Genomic DNA, 21,626 nt, shown 5'->3' with positions numbered 1-21,626 from the left:
GAGCTCAGGGGATGCAGAGCTCTGATCGCCACCCCCTGCCATTACCCTGCAGCAGGTTTTGAAGCTTATCCCCTGTTTTTCTTGGTGCAGTTGTCCTCGCAGACCGTCGCCTGTCTCCCTCTTTGCCGTTGTGTAACCTGCTGCCCAGCTTTAAAAAGGGATCTTGCAGCAAATGTGTTTTGCTCAGGGTTGGCTTCTCCGCTGCTGGAGATCGCTCTGAGAGTACAATGTGAAGAAAGCCCATTGCTGTCTGTAGTTGGCTGCTTCATTTCAGCAGCAGGGCTCGGGTCGCTGTCTCAGCTCCCGGCATCACTGAGATTCTAGGCTGGAATATGGGAACGGGAGGGACCTCATGGCTTTGTTCCATTTCCTTGCTGCTTTGCTTGGAATGAAGGTCAGAGCTTGCTGCAGGTGGGGAAGAGAAAGCCAAGAGGGGAGAAGGCCCTTCCTGGAGCTCCTCGCTGAGCCTGGATGAGGCCAGGGCAGTTCTGCAGCTCTAAGCTCTGGGAGATCGATGCAGTGGGTGGTACTCCTTCACCACCAAACCATCTGTACTGGGGTGGGTTCAGAGAGGGGGGATTATCCACATCAGTCTGGGGGGTGTCATGGTGTGAGAAGCTGTGACGGGTGCTCACTCTGCTCCCCCTTTGAGTGCAGTGGAGGTGGGGGCTGCCACGGGGGCTCACATCCCACTTCCTATCCCAGCTGATGAAGTGTGACCACCTGTGGTCCCCAGGGTTTTTCAGAGAGCAGTGGCCCCATGGTGGCACCTTGGCAGGACCCAGCCATCCCTGCATCCCCTCTGAGTCACATCCCTCCTGGTGCTGGCTGCTGGCCCCGCTTCATCCCTCCAACCACACGTGCCTTTGCTTTCCCTGCCCAGGTGAACACGGCCATGCACGAGGCCAAGCTGATGGAGGAGTGCGACGAGCTGATGGAGATCATCCGCCAGCGAAAGCAGGTCATCGCCGTCAAGATCAAGGAGACGAAGGTAAGTGCTGCACGAGTCCCCAGGGCTCCTCTTGCAAGGACCAGGCTTGCACAGTTGCTTGCGTCAGCCCAGACAGCTTCCTCAGGGCATTCCTAGCACTGCAGTGCTGATATAATAATGTAGAATTAATATTTAAGGGCCATCCGAGCCCTGTGCTGCGTCATAGCCCTAGGCGAGTTTCCCTGCCTTACTGAGCCTGGCTGTGCTTCGGGCTCCCACTCCATGCATCCATTGTAGCACCCATAGCTGAGCTGGGCTCCTCATCCTCCCGGGAGCATCACCACCCGGGCTCAGCTCACCCCATGTGCATCTGTGTGAGAGCTGGAGTCACCCTCAGGCACCGTGGACCCTCCTCTGCAGGAGTGGAAGCTTGAAAATGTGTGCTTTTATCCCAGCCACTTCAGGAAACATATTTTATGTAACGGTGCCTTCTGCTGGTCCATCTGTCTGTCTGCTTCTCACTTCCCACCCTCTCCCCAGAACGTATTTTGACCACGCTGCCCAATTTCAGGCGGGTCTGGCAGAGCGCTGCCGCTCAGAGATGGGTGCTCCTCCGGACTGGATTTTGGGGAGAGGCTCTGACATGTGCCCTGCAGCAGTGGCAGAAGCTCAGCTGCGTGCAAACCCAAAGCAGCGAGCTGGTGCCTGCACAGCTGCAGCTCCGTTCACTGCTGTGTGAGTGTGATGTGGGGCTGGCAACAGTGGGGTGTAGGGGGAGGATGGCTGCTTGGCAGTGGGTGAGCTGGGGGTATGGTGCAGCCCTTGGGAGCCCCTTCATGGCGCTCCTCGGGCGTCCCCAGGGTTCCCAGCATCTCTGCTCTGAGCTGCTGGGGATGGGAGGTGTGAGATACTCTGTGGTTTCTAAGCAGCCTTTCTCAGGAGCCTGAGCTGCAATCACTGGAGAATTTAACGAGCACGACAGAGAGGAAAAGAGAAAGCAGAAAGGAGAGAGCCGGGGCCAGTGCTCAGATGAGAGGCAGTGTGCTGAATTACCTCTGGGTTTTCCACTTCTGGGCTGCTCGTCTTGATGAGAAGCCCAGCGCAGAGCGCGGGTGGCTGCTCGCTCCACAGACAAACCCCTCTCTCGTTTACAGTGGAAAAAGCATCAGCTGAGCAGGGAAGGCAGCACAAAGTGATGCTCAGCTAATGCCAGCCACGGTCCTCCCCCCACACCCTTTGCCATCGGGTGGGACTGGCAGACCTGCAGGGATTGGCATCCCCTGGGGAGGCCACGAGCTCCTGGGGTGGCAGTGGAGGTGGTGATGCTGTGTGGGGAATGGCTGCTCCTCTGCCTACAAACAACGTGGATCAGAGCTGCAGCCAGAGCCTTGTGAAGCTTGAGAATCCCCAGAGATGAGCACTGCAGGCTCTGCTGTGTGCTGGGGTGTGGGCAGGAGGTTGCTTGGGCATGCCATCATAGCAAGGGCCGGGGCTGCCATTGCGTCCTCTCCTCTCTTGAAACTCATCTTTCCATTACTCAGCTCTCCTTTGGGTGATTTTTATTCTGTTGCCAAGGCTGGTCTTGAAACGAGCCATCCCTCCCAGCAAGCCCCCCTGCCTGCCCTGTGGAAACAGCCCTGGGGCATCAGCTCTCTCAGCCATGCTGCTGTGGGGGTCACTGTGCCCCCCACCATTCCCTGCAGTCTTCATTGCCTCCTGTTCATACCTGTGTAGCGAGGATGGAGTGTTCTTGGAGTACACATTGCAGGGTGCAGCAGGAACCCGGGGGAGCAAAGGGGGATGCAGAGGGAGGGCCTTTCCTCAGCTGGAGCAGTTTGGAGCTCATCTGCTGGCTTCCCACCCCCACGTTGCCCATGTGTGGCTCCTGCAGTGGGGCTGGAGTTGGGAACACAGCTGAGGGTTGGTGGGATTTGCTGGCTGGGGATGCGGTGACAGTGCTGACACCTGGGAGAGCAGCTCCAGCAGCTGCTGTCAGCTTCCAGCGCTCCGACTCGACTGCTTGATGAGTCCTGGGAGCTGTGGGCATGGACTGACAGCGTGCTGGTAGGGGGGGCTTTCATTAAAGAGATGAAAAACAGACGGAGGGATTAATGTCAGGGTGAGCTGTGTGCAGAAGAGTGGTGCAGGGCAGCAGCCGTGCCCCATCAGGACGTGGGGTGGGACCCCACCGTTGCAGGATGAGTGCATGGCTGCAGGTGTCTGCTAAGGAAGAGAGGGGCAGTGGTGGCTGTTCATTTTGCTTTCCTGCCCAGTGCCTTGTAGGAGAGCCCCACGCAGCTCAGGCAGAGTTCTGAAGTGGGATTCATTGCCCCAGAGGCTGCTGGTTTGGATAGTCCCAGCTTCTGGAGCTTGCTCTGCCCTCCCCCTGGGTGTCTTAGCTGCAGACACAGGAACAGAGCAGTGGGAATTTGTACATCATTGGAGAGCGTCCCATTGTCCCTCTCAAAGTGCTTTTCCACATAGAGGCTGACTTCCAGCCTGGCTGCTGGGGCAGCCCTCGCTGTGCTGCTCCACCTCCCATCTTCTGTCTCTCCAATCCTGTGATGGTTTCATCGTCTGCTCTAATTCAGTAGACCCTACAGAAACACAACTGCTGCGGCCATGAGCAATGCCAGGGTGAGCACTGCTCCTTCAGCTCGGTCCTTGCTGCGTGGTGGGAGTTTCTAAGGGGTTTTCACTGAGCTTTTCTCCTCGGAGGTTCTTGTGAGAAATGACATTTGGTTGGGTTTCTTTGTACCCATGAGACGTCTCACCAAGCCTGGTGCCTTTGCTTCCTCCTTTGTGGCTCACAAATACCCCCCAAGGAGCCCTCCAGGATGGGGACCAAGGGGTCAGAGGGTCCTGAAGTGGGTCAGGACTGGTGGGATACTGGTGGGGGTGGAGGCTGCCGTGCCCTATGTCAGGGTGCACGCTGGTGCCTGGGCTGTTTTCCCAGCTCCCGTGGCCATCCCACTGAACGCTGCCACCTCTCCGTGCTCATCCCACAGGTGATGAAGCTGAGGAAGCTGGCCCAGCAGGTTGCCAACTGCCGGCAGTGCCTCGAGCGCTCCACGGTCCTCATCAACCAGGCAGAGCACATCCTGAAGGAGAACGACCACGCACGCTTCCTACAGACGGCCCGGAACGTGGCAGAGAGGTGGGTGGCAGCCTGGGGACAGCTTGGTGGCCCGGCCACAGTGAGATGTCCTGCAGTGATTGTGCCCCCAGAGCACTGCCCTCAGACGGTGCAGGGTGGCGGGGCAGGAGCTGCGTGGCTCATCTGAAGGATGCTGAGTGTCTGCTGAGGGGCGCAGCCCGGCTCCCCAGTGGGGGAACAGCAATGGGTGCACTCACGTGGGGAGAGCCAACCCAGGGCACAGGGCTGGGAACCCCAGTGATGGAGCCCCCCAGCTCCATGCCCATCCCTGCCGCTCCACCAGGCGTCCTGCTGTGTTGCTGCTGTCCCCTGCTGCACCCCATGTCCCTGAGGAGCTGCTCACCCCCTTCCCATCGGCCGGGAGTGGGAGCACAGTGCACCCCGATGCAGATTGATGGGTTCTTTTCTCCTTTCAGGGTCGCCATGGCAACTGCATCCTCTCAAGTTCTGATACCAGATATCAATTTTAATGACGCCTTTGAAAACTTCGCCTTGGATTTTTCCAGAGAGAAGAAACTGCTGGAAGGGTTGGATTATCTCACCGGTGAGCACGTGGGCACGTAACCCCTGCTCTGCCCCCCAGCACTGCCTCTTTCCCCACACCGAGCTCTGGGAGGGAGGATTTTAAACCAGGTCAATAGCGGGTCACAGCAGAGCGGAGCCCATCAGGCTGTCCCCAAGGTGGTGACGTGTTCCCATCATCCTGCTGGCACCACAGGAGTTCAGAAAGTGGGGAAAAAATGATGCTCCCCACCAGGGAGGGAGGAGGCGATGCCCTCAGGGTGGGTATGGGGGCAGCTGAGGAGACATAGGGGAACAAAGTGGTTACTGTGCCTTGCTGGGGCTGGAGGACCAGGGGGAGGGCTGGGGGCTGTGGAGAATTGAGGATGTTGTTACTTCAGTGACTTGCAAAACGATGCTCCACTCCCTGTCAGCCCCATAAAGAGCAAGGGAAGGCCCAATGCACATGACAAGAAGCCAACATCAGCTTACTGAATTCGTTCCCTGCAGCACCAAACCCTCCGTCTGTGCGCGAGGAGCTCTGCACGGCCTCCCATGACACCATCACGGTCCACTGGATCTCAGAGGATGAGTTCAGCGTCAGCTCCTACGAGCTCCAGTACACCATCTTCACCGGGCAAGCCAACTTCATCAGTAAGTCACTGCTTACTGAGCAGCCCCCGTTCCAAAAGTAGACAGCAGATTGTTGCAGGAGTGGGGATGCTGATCTCGTGTCTGTGGGAGGGCAGGGCACAGCTGGCCCCGTGCATCAGATAGATGCTGGGGGCTCAGAGTGCAGCAGAAAATACCTACGGGCTGGGTATCTGTTTAATTCCTTCCCTCTTAAAATGATCCCAGAAAATGGCACTTAAAACGATCGAGGTGGACTCTAGGCTGTTTAGCACCAAGTGATTGCCACGGTAGGGAGTGGTGGTGGAAAAGGGAAGGCTTGGAGCTGTGACACAGCCCCCAGGGATGGGCATGTCACATCTGCGCTCTCCATTGAGTCTTCCTCGTCGTTCACTGTCAGAAAACGTTATTTAAGAGACAAGCACAGAATCCGTTTTGGTGGTGCTCTGAGGAAAGGGAGATCTGAGGGTTTCCACACTGGGGCAGTCGAAGGCAGAAGAGCAGTTTGGTCAGAAAGCCAAGGATGGATGGCTGTGACTTCACGTGGCACTGCCTTATTCCTGAAATACGAGGGGGTTTGCGTGGATGCGTTAATGGGAGCACCAGAGTACGTCCCCCAGTTTGTCAATCCTGGAACTGCTCCCCTGGGAGAGCACGGCACCGCAGCAGGACGGCTGGCACTGCTGTTCTGTCCCTGGCTGTACCTTGGTGCTGGAAGAAGTGCTTCACTTGGACTTTTCAGGCCACCACTGGCTTATCTCAGCCCTCAGGAAGACGGTGTTGGGGCTGAGCTGCAGCACAGGAAGGCCACGAAGTGCCCCACGCTGCGTGCAGGAAGCTGCGGCAGCCAGGTCCTGCCCAGAGCTGATAAACATACCAGGAGTGGAAAATGCTGATTGATTTCCTCTTGGTCGGACATTGCCTGCGGTTACCCGGTCCTACAGCATCCGGATGTCCCCGCCCTGCTGCCCTGTGCTCCCCTTTCCTACAGACACCGATGTTTTGCTCTTCTCTCACAGCTCAGTGAGTGTTTTAGGTGTCCCCAGCCTCCATCCCTGCACCAGCCGCCGGCTGAGGGAGGACTGGGGGCTGTTCTGAGCCATTCAGGGGCTGAGAGACACCGAGGGGGCTTTGCCCCACCCTTGGCACAGAGCAGCACTGGATCAGATCCTGCTCAGGGCTCAGCTCCGTGGGATGGAGAGCAGAATCCCGAGCCCTGTGCTCAGTGCCTGGGGGTGGGATGGGCTTTGACAGGGGTGGGAACGACACGGCCATGGTGATGAGCAGCAAGGAAAGCCCAAAGGGACAGGCATCTGCAGCAGCTTCCTTGGCCCCCTTTGCTAGCTGCTCGAAGAAAGAGGAAAGAAAACAACAGTTAACACCTCCGAGCAGAAAATGAATAATATATTGTCACTCGCAATAACGTGTTCAGGACCGAGCGATGAAAGCATCCGAGTTCTGGAGGAGCTCAAGCATGAGGAGGTGATGAGAATAGTGCACGGGGCTCGGCGGGCAGAGCAGCAGCGAGGCAGGCACTGCTCACAGCACACGGCTGCTCGTGCACAGCTTCTCCTGCACGCTGCCTTTCAAGCCAAGCGCTCGGCAGGACGCAGGTGTTCTGCAGAGGTGATGAACGCTGCGATATAAAAGGATGTTTTTCAGCTCCGGCAAGGAGACGAGCCCTCAGCCCTCGAGGCCAACCCTTCCTTGGTAGCTTTGAAAAGGACACCTGCTTTGGAGGCTGAATTGCTCCCCGATTGCCATCTCTCAGCCACTTTGCCCTTTGCGGGGCCGGACCCCGAGGTGGCCTTTGGCTGCAGGGAGATAACACCCACCGCTGCGTGCGCGGCGTGGAGAGCAGCTCTGCCCCTGGGATACCGCCCGTATCATCGCTGTTTTATTTTCTACTTCAGATAGCATTGCTCTGCTCCCCTAGGCAGCTTCCATGTGTATTTCAGACCAAATCCTTGCTGACAGTGTCTGCAAGCTCTGAGTGAGCGAGCCGCGGGGGAGGAATAATCCCATGAGCAGCATCCCAGCACCGACCCCACGTGAGCCTTCCCAAGAGGAGGTGTGGAGCGTTTTCCCAGCTCCCGACACGCAGCTGTGTGCACACATGGGTGACAGGAGCCTGGAATCCCTCCTCCAGCAGCACAGCACTCTTTCCCAGCCCACTCCTCACGCGTCGTCTCACGCCTCGCCCCCAGACCTGCTGCATGCAGGGAGCCCTTGGTTCCTACTGCTGAGCTTCGTTGTTCCTCTTTGTGCTGAAGGCAGCGTTCCCACGTTGCTGTCTCAGCCCCAGAGATGCTTTCTGATAGCCCTGAGCTTCTGTGGCTGCAATTCCACGGGGCACAGACTGCCCGCAGCCCCTTGGTGCCAGCTCAGATGTTGCCCCCTGAACTGCTGGCTCCCTCTTCCAGCAGAAGGTTGCTCTCGCCCTGGTCGTACCGCTGGGACCTGCTGCACACTGCAGTGCTCTTCTCCTTCCCTGTAGCACCGTGCTGTGGAGTCACAGAATGGCTCAGGTTGGAAGGGGACTTGAAGACCACAGAGCTCCAAGTGCTGCTGTGGGTTGCAAGGTGTCGCCCCATCTTTAACACAGTACTACAGTAGCAGTGTATCCACCAAACAAAGCCCTGCAGCGTTAGGGCTTGGGGCCTCCGCAGCCTCCTGATTCCTCTCTACTCCCAGAAAGAGCCCTTTCCTCGCTGTTCCTTACCCAGGAGTAACCCTTTCCCTCTCATCATCTGTACTGCAGGTCTCTACAACTCCATGGACAGCTGGATGATCGTCCCCAACATCAAGCAGAACCACTACACCGTGCACGGGCTGCAGAGCGGCACCCGCTACATCTTCCTGGTCAAGGCCATCAACCAGGCAGGCAGCAGGAACAGCGAGCCCGCCCGGCTCAAGACCAACAGTACGTGGGGGGGTTGTGGAGCAGAGGTCCCCCAAAGCATCACCCCCTTGCCCCGGTGGGACTCATCTCGGGGCTGTGGGTTGTGGCCTGCTGCCACCCCTCGTGTGCCGATCAGCTCTCTGATGGGGTTTAGGGGCCCGTAGGGTGCAGCTTACATAGAATCACAGAGTGGCTGGGTTGGAAGGGGCCTTCATGCCCACCCAGCCCCACTGCTGTACCGTGGGCTGGATGCCTCCCCCCTCAGCTCAGGACCCACCCGTGGCTTCAGGCACCTCCAGGGATGGGGCACCCCAGCTCCGTGCAGCAGCACACGACCTCACCACCCTCTGAGCGAAGGATTTCCACCTACCACCTGACCTAAATCTCCCCTCTTTTAGCTTAAAGCCGTTCCCTCCAGCCCGGCGAGCGCAGCGCTCCTTTGGGTTTCTCTCGGTGACGTAGCAATCACTCAAGGCTTTGAAAGCTCTGAGTAGGCTTTTGAAATGATTTATTGCCTCCACCCCCTCGTTTTCTTTGCGAAACCTGCGCAACTTTAAACGAAATGAGCTGAAGTGGAGTCGGTGCACTGGTGGGGATGGGGGGGGAGCAGCGATGCAGACTCCAATCCCGTTCTGCCTTGTGTGTTAACAATGCATCCCTCCCACGGCTGCTGTTTTTTAGAGCTTTCTCCGTGCTTTGAGAGGTGCTCGCTGTGGAAATAAGGAGCTGGGGACTTGACAAGCCAGGAGCAGTGGTGTGACACAGCAGCACAAAGAGGAGCAAAGGCTCTTGCTTCTGCAGCTCCCCAGGGGCAGAGCTCGCTCCGGGGTTATTTTAGCCAAGTGTCACTTGCTGGAGATTGAGGCACGCCACTTGGCAGCAGAGCTCTGCTTAGGGGAATGAATAAGTGCCCAGTCGGGCTTTGAACTCCCCTTGTCGCTCAGATGTGTCTGCAGCGACTTGCTGCATTTGTTAAAATCTGGAGCAGGCATCGCCTGAAGCGCTACACAAATTACTTTGTGTTTCTGTGGCTTTGAGGAGCTCCTTCCTCCGGAGTGAGCGGGCTCTGTGCCTGCAGCTCTGCTGCTCTTCAGGCCACCGATGGCTGGTGATGATGGGCTAGCCCCGCTGCTCATCTTCTGACCTCCCCTCCTGCTGCCTGTTTTTATGTGCTGTGCAGCATGGGCTTTCAGGTTTCTGGAGCAGGGAGCCATCGTTCTGGCAGCAGGGGTGGGCTCTGCTTGTGGAGAGGGCTCACAGGTCATCTTTGGCCAGATTTCTGGGTGATGGTGGCTGCTTGGCTCTGGTGGGTTTTGGGGGCTGTGCCTCGCAGCACGTCCCACCTCTCCCTGCACCAGGCAGTGCCCAGCTGGGGCAGAGAGATGGGAGGAAAGGGGCTGCAATGGTTTGGCATGGGACACCTTCTCTCGAGGCTGTGTTTTCAGAAAATCGCAGTCATGAAGGTCAGAAAAGACCTCTGAGATCACCAAGGCCAACCATCCACCCGCTGTGCCCACTAAGCCACAATCCTGCCTGATGTCCTTGGGCAGGAGGCACTGAGGAGGGGGGGTTCTCTTCCTGCGTGCCAAACCTCAGGTCATGGGGTGCCACGTGGTGCTGAGCATCCTGCACAAATACAGCTCTGGGATTTTGTGCATGAAATCAGTGGGATCGCTGTAATCCCTGTGAATTGTAGATGGTTCTGCCCAGGGCAGCATCTGGGAAAATTCATCATTTGATGTGGGTGAGGCCCTGCAGCAGTGAGTGCTGGAGAAAGCCCCACCTGGGATTGAAGGACGGTCCACGGCCCAGATTTTCCAACAGAGAGCCACGAGCAGGCTGGAGTGGGCTGCTGCCCTTGTCATCACGGAGCTGCGTGCTTCTCTCCTTTCCCAGTGGACAATTAGAAGACAGCATGAACTTTCCAGCTGCTGTAAGCTCCACGGAGGTGTCAGCGTTTCGACGGGCAGGGCCAATTAGCATGTTTCACAGCCCTCCTTCTGCTCCCAGAGCGATGTTTGGAGAGATGGCTTTGCCACAGAAGGTCAGTGTCAGGGCACATTGATTTCTGCAGCATCAGCGCTGCCACTAAATCTGTGTTTTCTAGCTTCCTGAGCAGAAGAAATGGGGAAAAGAGCTTTGGGCTGGTGAGAGGAAGAAAGAAACGTTTGTCTGAGGCTGTGCTTGGGTAGGTCTTAATTATTAGCAAGTGTCCCAAAGTGGCTGAAACTGCCAGCACGCAGGGATGGTGCAAGGGATGGCAGTGAACAAAGCACATGGGAGGTGCTCTCCATGGTCCTTGCCCTGACCACTGTGGACCGGACTGATTCTCATGCACATTTGTCTTTTCCTGATCTGTTTGAGACCTCAATGCCTCTTCAGAGGGGTGGGCAGTCTGCAGTGCAGGCAGCTCTGCTGTTAGCAGCAGGAACGTGGCAGTGCTGATGCTTCCTACAGCACAGGGTGAGATGAGCACGATCCCAAAGCAAGCTGGGAGTGTTGGAAGTTTCACAGGTCTGAATGGATTCGTTGCGTTCCTTCAGCTCAGCATCATGGCTTTGCTTCCTCATGGTGATGGGAGGACAACCTCAGCCAGGGGTCTTGTGCTGCACTGTTTGTTGCTGGCTGCAGGGCAGCTGCGCAGCTGGATGGCCCAGCTGGGAGCTCACAGCCAGGTTTGTGCTGCAGTGCTGGTGGCACTGCAGATGGATGGGTGGAGCTGGGACATCCCCAGCTGGAGCTCACCTGACACAGGTGAGCTCAGGGCAGTTGTCGGGAGCTGCTGTGCCTCTCCAGCAGTTGTTCCCTTTGTGAAGGTTCACTGAAAGAAAGGAAAGCTGGTGGTGCTGCTAGGTGAGCAGAGAACTGAGCAGTTGACCCATGATGGGGGTGGGCAATGCCTGTGCTGGGCAGGGGGCTCTGCCTGCCCCAGCATCAAGGTTTCATTAACCCTCAGTGTGTTCTAGTGGCACCATCCTCTCCCTCCTCCCTTGGTCCCACAATCCCAAGGCCAGGATTTCCTTTTTGCAGCTGACCTCAGAGGGGTCAGCTTTGGCCAGAGGACTCATATGCCTCTGTCCTGATGGAGCTGGGTATTTTTATCCTTCCCTTCCTCCGAGCTTGTCTCTTTGTGTTACTGCTGGGAAAAGACAGATCTCAAAATATTCCAGAAGCTGGAGGAGAGGATCATTCTCAGTCTGCAGCGTTACTTCCAGCCCTCCCTGCTCATTTATCTCACAATAAATGAATTTTCTCAAGGAAAGCGTGAGCAAGCAGGGAGTGATGTGGATGAGCTCGGTTACAGGGTTGCCCTGGAAAGCTCTGCACACTGCCTTGGCTCTGTTTGCAGCACTGCCTAAGACGTGGTTTTCCAATGGCCTTGCTGGAAGCATTGGCAAGGTGCTGTGCCTCGCCAAGCTTCAGTTTGCACAGCCAATAAAGCAGGAGGGGTGGCTGGCTGCATGCAGCTCCTTCTGTGGGCAGCAAGCAGTGGGTTTCAGCTGTTAAGGTGTCCTACAGCAGCTGCCCCATTCACTTTGCTCTGTGCTAAACTACACAGATCCATCTCAAACTTATACCCAGGCTCTGTAGGATGTTTGTACACCAATGTGACAGGGCCACGTCCCCGCTGCATTGGTTCTGCAAAGCTGAGAGGTTGGGATTTGAAAAGCACCAAAAGAGTTACGTCATCTGCGCCACTGAACGTCATGCAGCCGTGTTGGTTTGGCTGTCCAAGGGCTGCTAACCTGACGTGAGAATCACAGCTGTGTTTCGAGCCCAAACGATCTGCAGAATCCATCACACTTGGCCGTGTTGGAGAAGGAAGGCTGTGTGCTCCCAGCTGGCTCCGAGCTCACTTCCAGCCTCAGCCAAACACGGGCTGGACTCAGTGTCTTTGGTTTGCTTCCAAGCCCAAGCTGTCTTCTCCAGGCGTCCCAGCCCTTGTTTGGCAGCAGAGAAACACTGGAAAACCTCAGGCATGTTTCCTGTAAAGTGTAATAGCAGCCTGCACTGCAGGGAGCGAGCTGTGTCGGCTGTTGATGGGGACTTGGGGACATGCTCGATGCTGCACTACTTCTTCTGTGATTCAATATTGTTATAGCAGCACTTAAGGGTCCATTCTTCCTTCTCTCTGCTCGTATAACTCTCATTACTGCTAATAGAGTATGGATTCGTTCAGGGATTCAGGCGAGCTGCATGCCTTGCCCAGAGTGCTGCGCGGCCCTTAATGGTGTTGTCAGTGCCTTTTCCATTAGCTGGAAACATCCCCTCTCTCCACCACAGCATTTTACAACATTAACAGAGAGCAAAAGGGAGTGTTTCTGACAAGGGAATGAGGCATACGAACAGGGCAATGTGCAATAAAAAGGCTTCCAGTGTTCCCCAGCACCAGGATGATACGTGCTAGAGATGCTACCACTGTTCCAGTAGCACCTTTGGCTCATGGAGAATATCCCAAGAGCAGATGTTTCCTGACACATTCTGCCTGCACAGCAATAACGACACCCACAAATATTAACCTACGTGTCCTCTTCTAACAGGTCAGCCTTTCAAGCTGGACCCCAAGATGGCCCACAAGAAGTTGAAGATCTCCAACGATGGGCTGCAGATGGAAAAGGACGAGAGCTCCCTGAAGAAGAGCCACACACCTGAGAGGTTCAGCGGGACCGGGTGCTACGGTGCAGCGGGCAACGTCTTCATCGACAGCGGCTGCCACTACTGGGAGGTGGTGGTGGGCTCCTCCACTTGGTAGGCACCCCCTGACTTTCCCTCCATCTCATGGAGGGCCATGATATCCCCTGAGTTTTTGTGGGCTGTGCTGGGGATCAAGGGTTGCTCAGGGTTGGAGGGGTGGGCACGGCTGTCATGGCTGAGGCTTCACATTGGGCTGGCTGTGGGTGTAGGACACGCTGAGTGCCTCCTCTGCCAGAAGGCTGCGAGCTGGCTCCAACCAGACTGCGAAGTGAAGCGTCACGTCCCTATTTCTCTCCCCAAATGATCTCATCAATGCCTGCTGGGCTCAGCTCATGCCTTGGTGCCACCATTTCTGGGTTCAGGCTCTTGGGTGAGGAACGTGGTCCTGTGCAAGCAGCCAGAGATGCGTCCAGCCTGCACAGGCTGGTGAAGCACAGCCCAAAACCCATCAGGGTTAGGGTTAATCCCGCAGGGATGGGCTCTGAGCAAAGCTTCTCCTCTCTCCCAGGTACGCCATCGGCGTGGCTTACAAGTCAGCTCCCAAGAACGAGTGGATCGGGAAGAACTCCTCATCTTGGGTCTTCTCCCGCTGCAACAACAACTTCGTGGTGAGGCACAACAACAAGGAGATGCTGGTGGAGGTGCACCCGCAGATGAAGCGCCTCGGTGTCCTCCTGGATTACGACAACAACGCGCTCTCCTTCTACGACCCGGCCAACTCCCTGCACCTCCACACCTTCGAGGTCTCCTTCATCCTCCCGGTGTGCCCCACGTTCACCATCTGGAACAAATCCTTGATGATCCTCTCGGGTCTGCCCGCCCCGGACTTCATAGATTACCCGGAGCAGCAGGAGTGTAACTGCAGGCCCCAGGAGTCCCCGTACGTATCAGGGATGAAAGCTTGTCACTAGGAGCGACCCTGCCCCACGGTGGCACTGGTGATGCAGGCTGGGGCTGGTGGTGGGCACCAGGAGCCCTCCGAGCCACAGAGCAGCTGAAACACTCCAACAGGAGGGCACCCACATGCAGCTCGTGTTATTTTTAAGGGGAAAACAAAAGAACCTCTGAAAATGAACTCCTGTTGGCCGGCTCCACGTGCTCCTGCAGCATCCTGGTGGCTCTCCCCGGGCAGATGGTCACGTGGATGGTTTTGTTTCCCTGCATCCAGGATGGGCTTTCAGGTGACATTCTCAGGTGCTGCGGTGGTCAGAGGGATGTCTGGGGCATCCCTGTGGGTTGGGGCTGCAGGGGTTAGCTTTCTAAGAGACCTTGAGAGAGAGAGGTGGGACCTGGGTGTCGTTCTGTGGGGAGAGCTCTGCGTTTGGCCAACATTTGGCAGCTTGCATGGGTCTGTGGTCCCCATCCCTCTGGCCCACTGCCTGTCTTACAGGAGGTCCCATTTCACCAGGGAGACCCCAAATGAGTGTTTCGTAGGAGCTGGGTGAGATGTTCTGTGCCCCCACAGCCCAGGTGCCCCTCTGTTGGCTTTGTGTCTGTTGTCCCTGCAGACAGGACACAGCTCCCGCGCTGAGCAGAGGTGCCCAAAGTCCACCTCTGTCCTTTCCGACCCAAAAGCTCAATTTCAGAGCCCAGAATCTTGGCGCTTGCTTTGTTCCCCACCATGGTGGAGCTATCCTGTTTGCTTTGTGGCAAAGGAGCCCTGGTGCCCCAGTGAGCTGCCACCAGTGATCCCAGTACCCCAAGCACCAAGCTGGGACCGGTGAGGCCGTGAGGCAGCGTGGCTGCATGGGGTGTGCTGATGCTCAAGCTTTGGTCCGTGGTGTTGGAAATTCCTTTTTTTTTCTCTGGTCTTGCCTTGGTGGCATCACACGTTGACCAAAGCCGAGACCACCCAGCTCTGCCAGTCTTTTCCTTGCCTTTTCTTTTTTCATTGTTGCAATAGGGAGAGACCCTTGGACATTGCTGATAGGAAACTACCTCAAAGCCCAGCCCCGGAGGGGTGGGTGGCCACCTCAGACAGCACGACAGCACCTGGGGGCTCATCCCACAGCTGGGAGGGGGCACAGGGGCTGAGTGAGGGGTCCACACCTGTGAGCCACCCTGGGGAACACTTGTTAATAAGGGTCACAGGGACTGCATGGACACGTTTGAGAGCACGGGGTGGGGAAGCAGCAGGGTCACGCCTGCCAGCCCCACAGCTAAGCACACAAACACAGTTCACTTTACAAGGCTGAGCTGCCATTTTTGGTTGGGTGTTTGATTCCCAAAGCCCTGTGGGTCTTTTCCCTGTGTGCTGCTTTCAGCCAGGGCTGCTCGCGCTGCGCCGACCTCCAGCGAATGGCCAAGCACTGGAGATGGATTTCAGCTTCTGCAATCCGGGGCCAAGCTTTCTGCTGGCACCAGCACCGCTTATTGCCAGAGGACTCAGCACATCCAGTAAAGCACACGAGCCATTACCGTGACGTTTGCACCTGATGAAATTGCACTAATCGCTGCGGGATCCCCGCACATGTCTCCTTCCCGCGGCGTCTGGGTCAACCACGTTGTCCTCCCCTGCTTGAGGAAGAGCAAAACCCAGCACTGCCGGGGAACGGGAGCTGTAGGCCCCCCCCTGCTCCTCAGCCCTCTGCAGCCTGTGCCCCCCAGCTCACATCCCACTGACAAAACCCAACCGGTGCGTGATGGCCCATGGGCGGCTGCAGCCCATCGGGGCTCTGCGCCCACGGTTATGAATGAGCACGTTTCCCACGGGTAGCAGGGTTTGGGGTCCCATGGGACTGAGGGTGCTGCCAGCCCCGTTCCTCCTGGTGACCCCACTGTACAGACTGGGGACGTGGGAAAACCCTGGCTGCCGTGTTCTCTTCCACATGTAACATACTTATTCCGGTTTTGTTTTGGGGGAGGGTTGCTTTTCCTTTTTTTGTTTTCTTAATTTTTTTTTTTGGGGGGGGGTGGAAGGGGAGCAACTTCTTTGTTAATGTGTATATATATATATATAAATATAATATAATATATATACGTTACTGAATGTGTCTGTGTGGCAGAGATTGTGTGGTGTCCCTGCTCCGTTCAATGCTCCTTTTGCCCATCCCCAGCCCTCTGACAATGCACAGATGCAGACCTGGGGGTGTGCAGGAACCAGGCAGAAAGACAGAAGGGGCTTTGCTAGTAGAATCATTAAGGTTGGGAAAGACCTCTAAGATCCAACAGTTCAACCACCAACCCATCTATATTATGAGTGTCATGACCCAGGATGGGAATGAGGAGCTTGGCACAGCTCTGGGAGCATCGCACACTCTGTGGGGCCACTTGGCTGGCAGTGCTGGGGCTGTTTGCTCTCCTTGGGGGCGATGCCACGTGTCCCACACATCCCTCAAACCACATTTCTCATCCTGGAGTGCTGCCCAGGCTAGAGAGCTCCTGAGGGCAGCAGGACATGTGGGATGCTGGAGTCCCACCCCCTAAAGCCCATCCGTGGGGATATTTCAAAGCTGGAGAATGGTGCAGTGACATTTCCCACTGGTCCCAGCCCAGGGGATGTGAAGGCACATGAGCTGACAGCCGACTTCAGCTCCTCTGTGGAGCAGAAGTGTCTAAAATATTTATGAAGTGGAAAACATATGGTGCGAACCAACGCTGCAAAATTAAATATTTCTTACTTTATCCCTTTGCTCTAGGCTTTTTCGCATTAAACATTCAGTGCCAGCACGTGGAAACTGACCTCAAGATTGAGGAGCTGCTTTCACTGTGGGGCACATCTGCAGTGTGTGCAGCACCTCGGACCACTGCTCTGTGTGGTTTAAATATGGGAGCGACCACACAGGGGCAGGTTTAGCTGGGCAGTGTGTACAGCGCTGTGGGGCCTCAACAGTGCCAAAGCTCTGCCCTTCCAGTGCTGTAGGTGGGGTTTCCAAACAGCCTTAATGGGAAATGAACCTAACGCTGCTTTCCTGAGCATCCCCTGGAGCTGTGCTCCTGACATCAGCAGGGCTGGAGAGAAGCTCCTGAAAAAACAACCCTTCCTTCATATTTAATGGCTCCTCAGCCTTTCAAGTTCAAGCAAGTGCTTTGCAGCCATCTGGGATGTTCCAGCGGGTGAAATCGCATCTTCAGTCCTCCTTCTGGATGGGTAATTCCAAAGGAAGGGCGATGCTGGGCTGGGAGCTGGGCTGCTCCAGGCCTGGGGACACAGCTCAGCCTTTGTGTGAGCAGGAGACCTCTGTGAGGTGCCTGAAACGAGGGGAGGAGGAGGAAAACTGAACTGGGGCCACTGCTGCCTGGCAAACCCCCAGCTGGAAGCTTGATCCCTTGTCTGGGAACTGCTGAATCACGGCCTGAAGCAGCTCCCTGCATGGACACCTCAACCATCTTCTGCCACATCTGGAAAATGCTGCGGTGCCCACTGACCCCAGGGGGAAAATCCTGTTCCCTTCAGCAGTGATGATTCCTCTCTGTGTTGATAACAGAGGCATGGCATAGGATGGCCACGACACGCTGCCCTGTCGCCGTGGGGAGCGGATCCTGCTGGTGGGGACAGCCCCAGCAGTGAGCAGGGCACAGCTCTGTGCTCCTGTCCTCATCTCTGCTGAGCAGAGGAGGCTCTGCCCACCAAGAGCTGTAATTGCTGCCTTTATTCCCATCCAGCAGCTGCTGCTACGCAGAGCAGGAAAGAGATTTTTCTGCCTCCTTGCTCTCTTTGAAGCCTTTCTCCATTAACCTCTGGTTTCTAGGAAACAATATCTCTTGTGGATGGGCACCTGCGAAAGTCAATTTAAAACCATTACTGACGTGGCAGGTTGCTTCATAGAAAGAAAAAGATTTTGCTGAGGAGATGAAATCGGCTTCGCCGCTGCTTTCCAGGAATCTACTTTGAAACACACAAGGCTTCCATGTCACCAGCACGACAAATCAAGCTGGAAATTGCTTCCTCAGCTGCCCAGGAGTTCATGAAATAGGAGATGCAAAAAAGCTCCATCACCAGCACCCCCCCACAGGGGAGCTGCGAAGCACAAATTATTATTTTTATACGGTGTGTAGCATCCAAAGAGTGCCTCATCTGCAGCAGTTCCCTAACGACAGCCACTGCACGGAGATGGGATAATCCTGCCCAAGAATATAAAGCTGCGGTCCCTCAAACCACGAATGAAATTCCTTTAAACCAATGAATTAACTCCTGGTTGTGGGGAAGAAAATAGTATACTGAAAAAACAGGAGTTCATAAATGGATGGAATGGAAAATTACACCTCAGAGCAGCTGATAGACTGCGTGGGGTTAATGATTGGTGGGATCTGAACTGGCCCCAAATTAGTAGAGCTGTAATTGGGATTTTAAATACTTATCTGAAGTACCAGCCCTGAAACTCTCAGCTCCTGACCCACGAGCCATGTGAAAGCACCGCTTTGCACGGTGCAGAAATCATCCCTTGGGTTGGACGTGCAATGGTGGGCAGCGCAGAGTGAAGGTGTGAGGGCAGCAAACCCTTGGAGAGTCGTTTTCTGGGCTGACAAAGATCACCACCTGAAGTCTGTGATGTCTGGGGGGTGGGTGCAGGGAGATAGTGGGGCACGCAGACCCCGTGTCCCCTGCTCAGGACAGCCCCAACCAGCAGGAGAGCTGTGCAGCGCCACGATGGATGATCCTACACAGATGTCTGCTTTCCTCTTGTGTCCCAGGGCAGCACCAACAAAATGCTGAATGTGCCCCAAAACCCTCAGAGTGGTGACACCAGCAGCACAGGGTGTGCAGGGGCACTTCCAATCCCAACCAGTGCCACCAGTGCTGGTCTCCTGGGCACACAACGTAGGGGTGGCACCAAGGCTGGGAAACCACAAGCAAGCCCAGTTCTCCATGGCAACGAGGAAGAACTGGGTCAGATGAAGGCTGGGAGGCGGCGAGTGCTCCCTGGAGCTTTGGAAGCAGCCAGAAAGTCACAGCCAGCCCAGGGATGGGGCTGGGAGCAGGGACACGGCCCCTGGCCATCCGGGTGCACCTGTAGGCAGAGCCTGTGCTCATTGCTCTGCAGTCAGTGCAGCTTTACCAGGAGAATGAAGCACCAGCCATAAGGTTTGAGGGCAACGCAAAAAAAAAAAAACAACCTGCAAGACCCACTGCGAATTCACCAGCATTACATGTAGGCATCAACACTTCCAGTGGGCTCCATGTTTCAGGGGACACCCGGATCCTGGTGCCCATGGGAATGGTTAAGTCACGGCCTGAGCCAATGACTGAGCACTCAGAAAAGGGGCACAGCCAGCCCTGGGAGCACAGGTGGAAGCAAGGCACCCCTGTGAACCTGGGACCACCCCTCCCAAAGCCTCGTGTGAGGGCTGGCTGCCACCACAGAAGGGCCTCTACCTGGAGGTACATCCTTTTGGGGTGTTCAGTGAGCCACAGTCCTTGGTGCAGGTAAGCAAACTCTTCTTTCTTTATCTGGATTGTGACTATCGCTCTTTTTTAGATATTTTAATTCTGGTTACCTGCCATTGCATTTCCCTATATAATGTCCTTGAGTACCTGACACGTGGTGGTCACTTGTTGGCTCTTACCCTTCAGTTGTTGCTAGAAGCCCATTGCACTGTTCCCAGCTGTTTCTGTATGTGACCTTGAGACAAATAACTTCTCCTGCTGGCTGGGACACATCAGATGTCTCCCCTATCATTATGGGGGATACCTGTATCCTAGAACCATACGATATCCTTACTTGGAAGGGACCCACAAGGACTGCTGAGTCAAACTCCTGGCTGCACACAGGACTGCCCAAAATTCAAAGCCAGTCTCTTGAACCCCAGAAGCCCTGGGGCCGTGATGGGGCCTTGACCACTCCACAGCTCCCCAGTGAGGTAGAGCCCTTCTGGTCTGCAGGCAGTGAGGGTGAGGTAAACAGATCCCCCTATGCATGCCGTGATTCCCAGTGCTGCCTCAGCTCAGGGACTCTTGGAAACAAAGATGAAATGGAGTCTTTATCAAAATAGGAAACTCCTAGAGGCAGACATCACCCTTCTGACAAACGTGACTGCTCTCTGCCCCTTTGGAGAGGTTCTTGGCCAACGCAGCAGCCTCCATCCCAAAGCTGGTGGAGGGATCATCTTCTTGGCCATCCTGAAATCCCACTTCTTGGGTCACGTTGTGTTTGACCCAATAAATGCTAAAGCCATCGACCAGAGCGACCGGAAGCAAAGGTAAGTGAAGGAATTTGTAATTAAATTGCCATTAGATGGATAACAGATTGTCTGACAGCTGACAGTGAGTGAAAGCGCTCTATCCTGTCATGTTTTATCAGCATGAAAACCATTTGCAAGTGCTCTAATTACATTCCTAATTGCCAATGTGATTAGGGACCTGCAGCTGTTCATTAAACGTGTGTCACCCTCAGCCAGCAATCTGCAGGAGAGAATATTTAATTAATTGAATAGCACGCTGGATGAAAGCTGGAGGTGGACAACCTGGGAGCAGGGCAAGAAGCGAAGGAACCTCGCACCAAAAAGAGCTGGTGTGGCAGGTCTTCTTACACCAACAGGGCTGCTGCTGTGCAGATGTGCCCCCGAGGACCAGAAGGACAACCAACACCTCTTCCCCAACACCTCTTTGGAGTTCCCTTCCCACGAAGCCATGCTATTCTGCATGGCCTTCTGCCTGTGCTGAGTTTCCCTTTCATTTCTCCTTCTCCTGGTGGTTTCTGCGCTGAGCAGTGTGTTGTCATGCTTCCGAATGAAGGGTGAAGCACAAAAATAAGTTGTGTGTTATTTACGCTCCTCTGGATTGCGTGTGAACGGGAGCCCTGTGATTTTAAAGCCTTTTAAAATCAGTTAAAGATTTAGATTTCTCTGTTGGCGACATTTGCAACTCGATGTTGCTAAACACTTGAGCGCAGCTCATTTGCAGACATTAACAAACACATCAGAGGAGTCTGAAGCACTAGCAGCACTGCTCATCTCCTGTTATTTATAATGCTCTGTCTCCGGGTATTACCCAGCCAAGAGCTGTTAGCCTGCAGCTGGAGCATCCATGTTCCTCCAGCAGAGCACCGGCAGCACATACCATGGCTACGGGTGTGCATCCCCATTGCTGGCTCCGTGGGGGCACCAAGCAGCAACACCCCAGCTTCTTTTACCGCCTCTCCCACCACCCAGTTGCTGATGAGGATCACCAGAGACAGACCATGACCTCTTCACAGCTGGGTGAATGTGCAAGGCAGCCTCAGAACCATGCTCCTGTTCTCCTCTGGGCCTGGGACCCAATTAGAGCCCAGCATCCACCCGCTACCCAACAAAAATGACTGTTTTCTTCCACATGAGAGTGACTGCGGAGACGTGAAGCAGTGATTACTTCCTCTAATTAATGGTCAGACTCTTAGATTTACCCAGTAATTCACAAATGAGAGACTCCACCATCACCCCCAGCACATGGGAGAGTCATCCCCGTAAATTGCTCTAAATGAGGCTCTTTGAGCCACTAGTTACACAGGAGGCAATGAATTACTTGCTGTGCTCAAGACAGACGTGTTATTTATTGAACTCAGAGAATTAAGGCTTTCTGGTTTATTGGAGATGAACCCAAGCAGATGTGATTTAGGATGTGATTTAGGAGCCCAGCATTGTTGGCAGCTCTTGGCATGGCATGCAGCACAGGGCTGTGCCACTGCCCAGGGGATTTACAGCTCTTTGTTGCTCGAACATGATGCATTATTAATCAGTCATATTTTAGGAGACCCAAATTTATACTGGCTTTAATTAAACCACTCTCTTTTTAATCTCAGAGTGTGCACAGGACTAATGGTACGTGGGAATGGGATGTGGAGGGGTGTGTTCTGGGCCACCATTCCCTCCTGTGTTCTCAAATCCATCTGCAG

General features: G+C 55.3%; 1 protein-coding gene across 2 annotated transcripts in view; it reads left to right on the top strand.

The window, feature by feature from the left end:
- The window catches only part of MID2 (midline 2), a 50,072-nt gene extending 34,346 nt beyond the window's left edge, over positions 1–15,726 (top strand). For both annotated transcript variants that reach the window (XM_065729241.1, XM_065729242.1), the window contains exons 4-10: positions 884–991; positions 3,940–4,088; positions 4,505–4,632; positions 5,100–5,243; positions 7,981–8,142; positions 12,663–12,870; positions 13,325–15,726. In XM_065729241.1, the coding sequence (XP_065585313.1) occupies positions 884–991; positions 3,940–4,088; positions 4,505–4,632; positions 5,100–5,243; positions 7,981–8,142; positions 12,663–12,870; positions 13,325–13,727 (1,302 nt within the window). In that variant the 3' untranslated portion in view covers positions 13,728–15,726. The remainder of the gene's footprint in view (positions 1–883; positions 992–3,939; positions 4,089–4,504; positions 4,633–5,099; positions 5,244–7,980; positions 8,143–12,662; positions 12,871–13,324) is intronic.
- The last annotated feature ends 5,900 nt before the right edge of the window (positions 15,727–21,626 follow it).

The sequence above is a fragment of the Cyrtonyx montezumae genome, unplaced genomic scaffold, assembly GCF_038088225.1.
Source record: "Cyrtonyx montezumae isolate F1298 unplaced genomic scaffold, pur_monq_1.0 scaffold_11, whole genome shotgun sequence".
Classification (NCBI taxonomy): Eukaryota; Metazoa; Chordata; class Aves; order Galliformes; family Odontophoridae; genus Cyrtonyx; species Cyrtonyx montezumae.
Note: the sequence above shows the minus strand (reverse complement) of the source record. Positions and strands in the feature narration are given on the sequence as shown.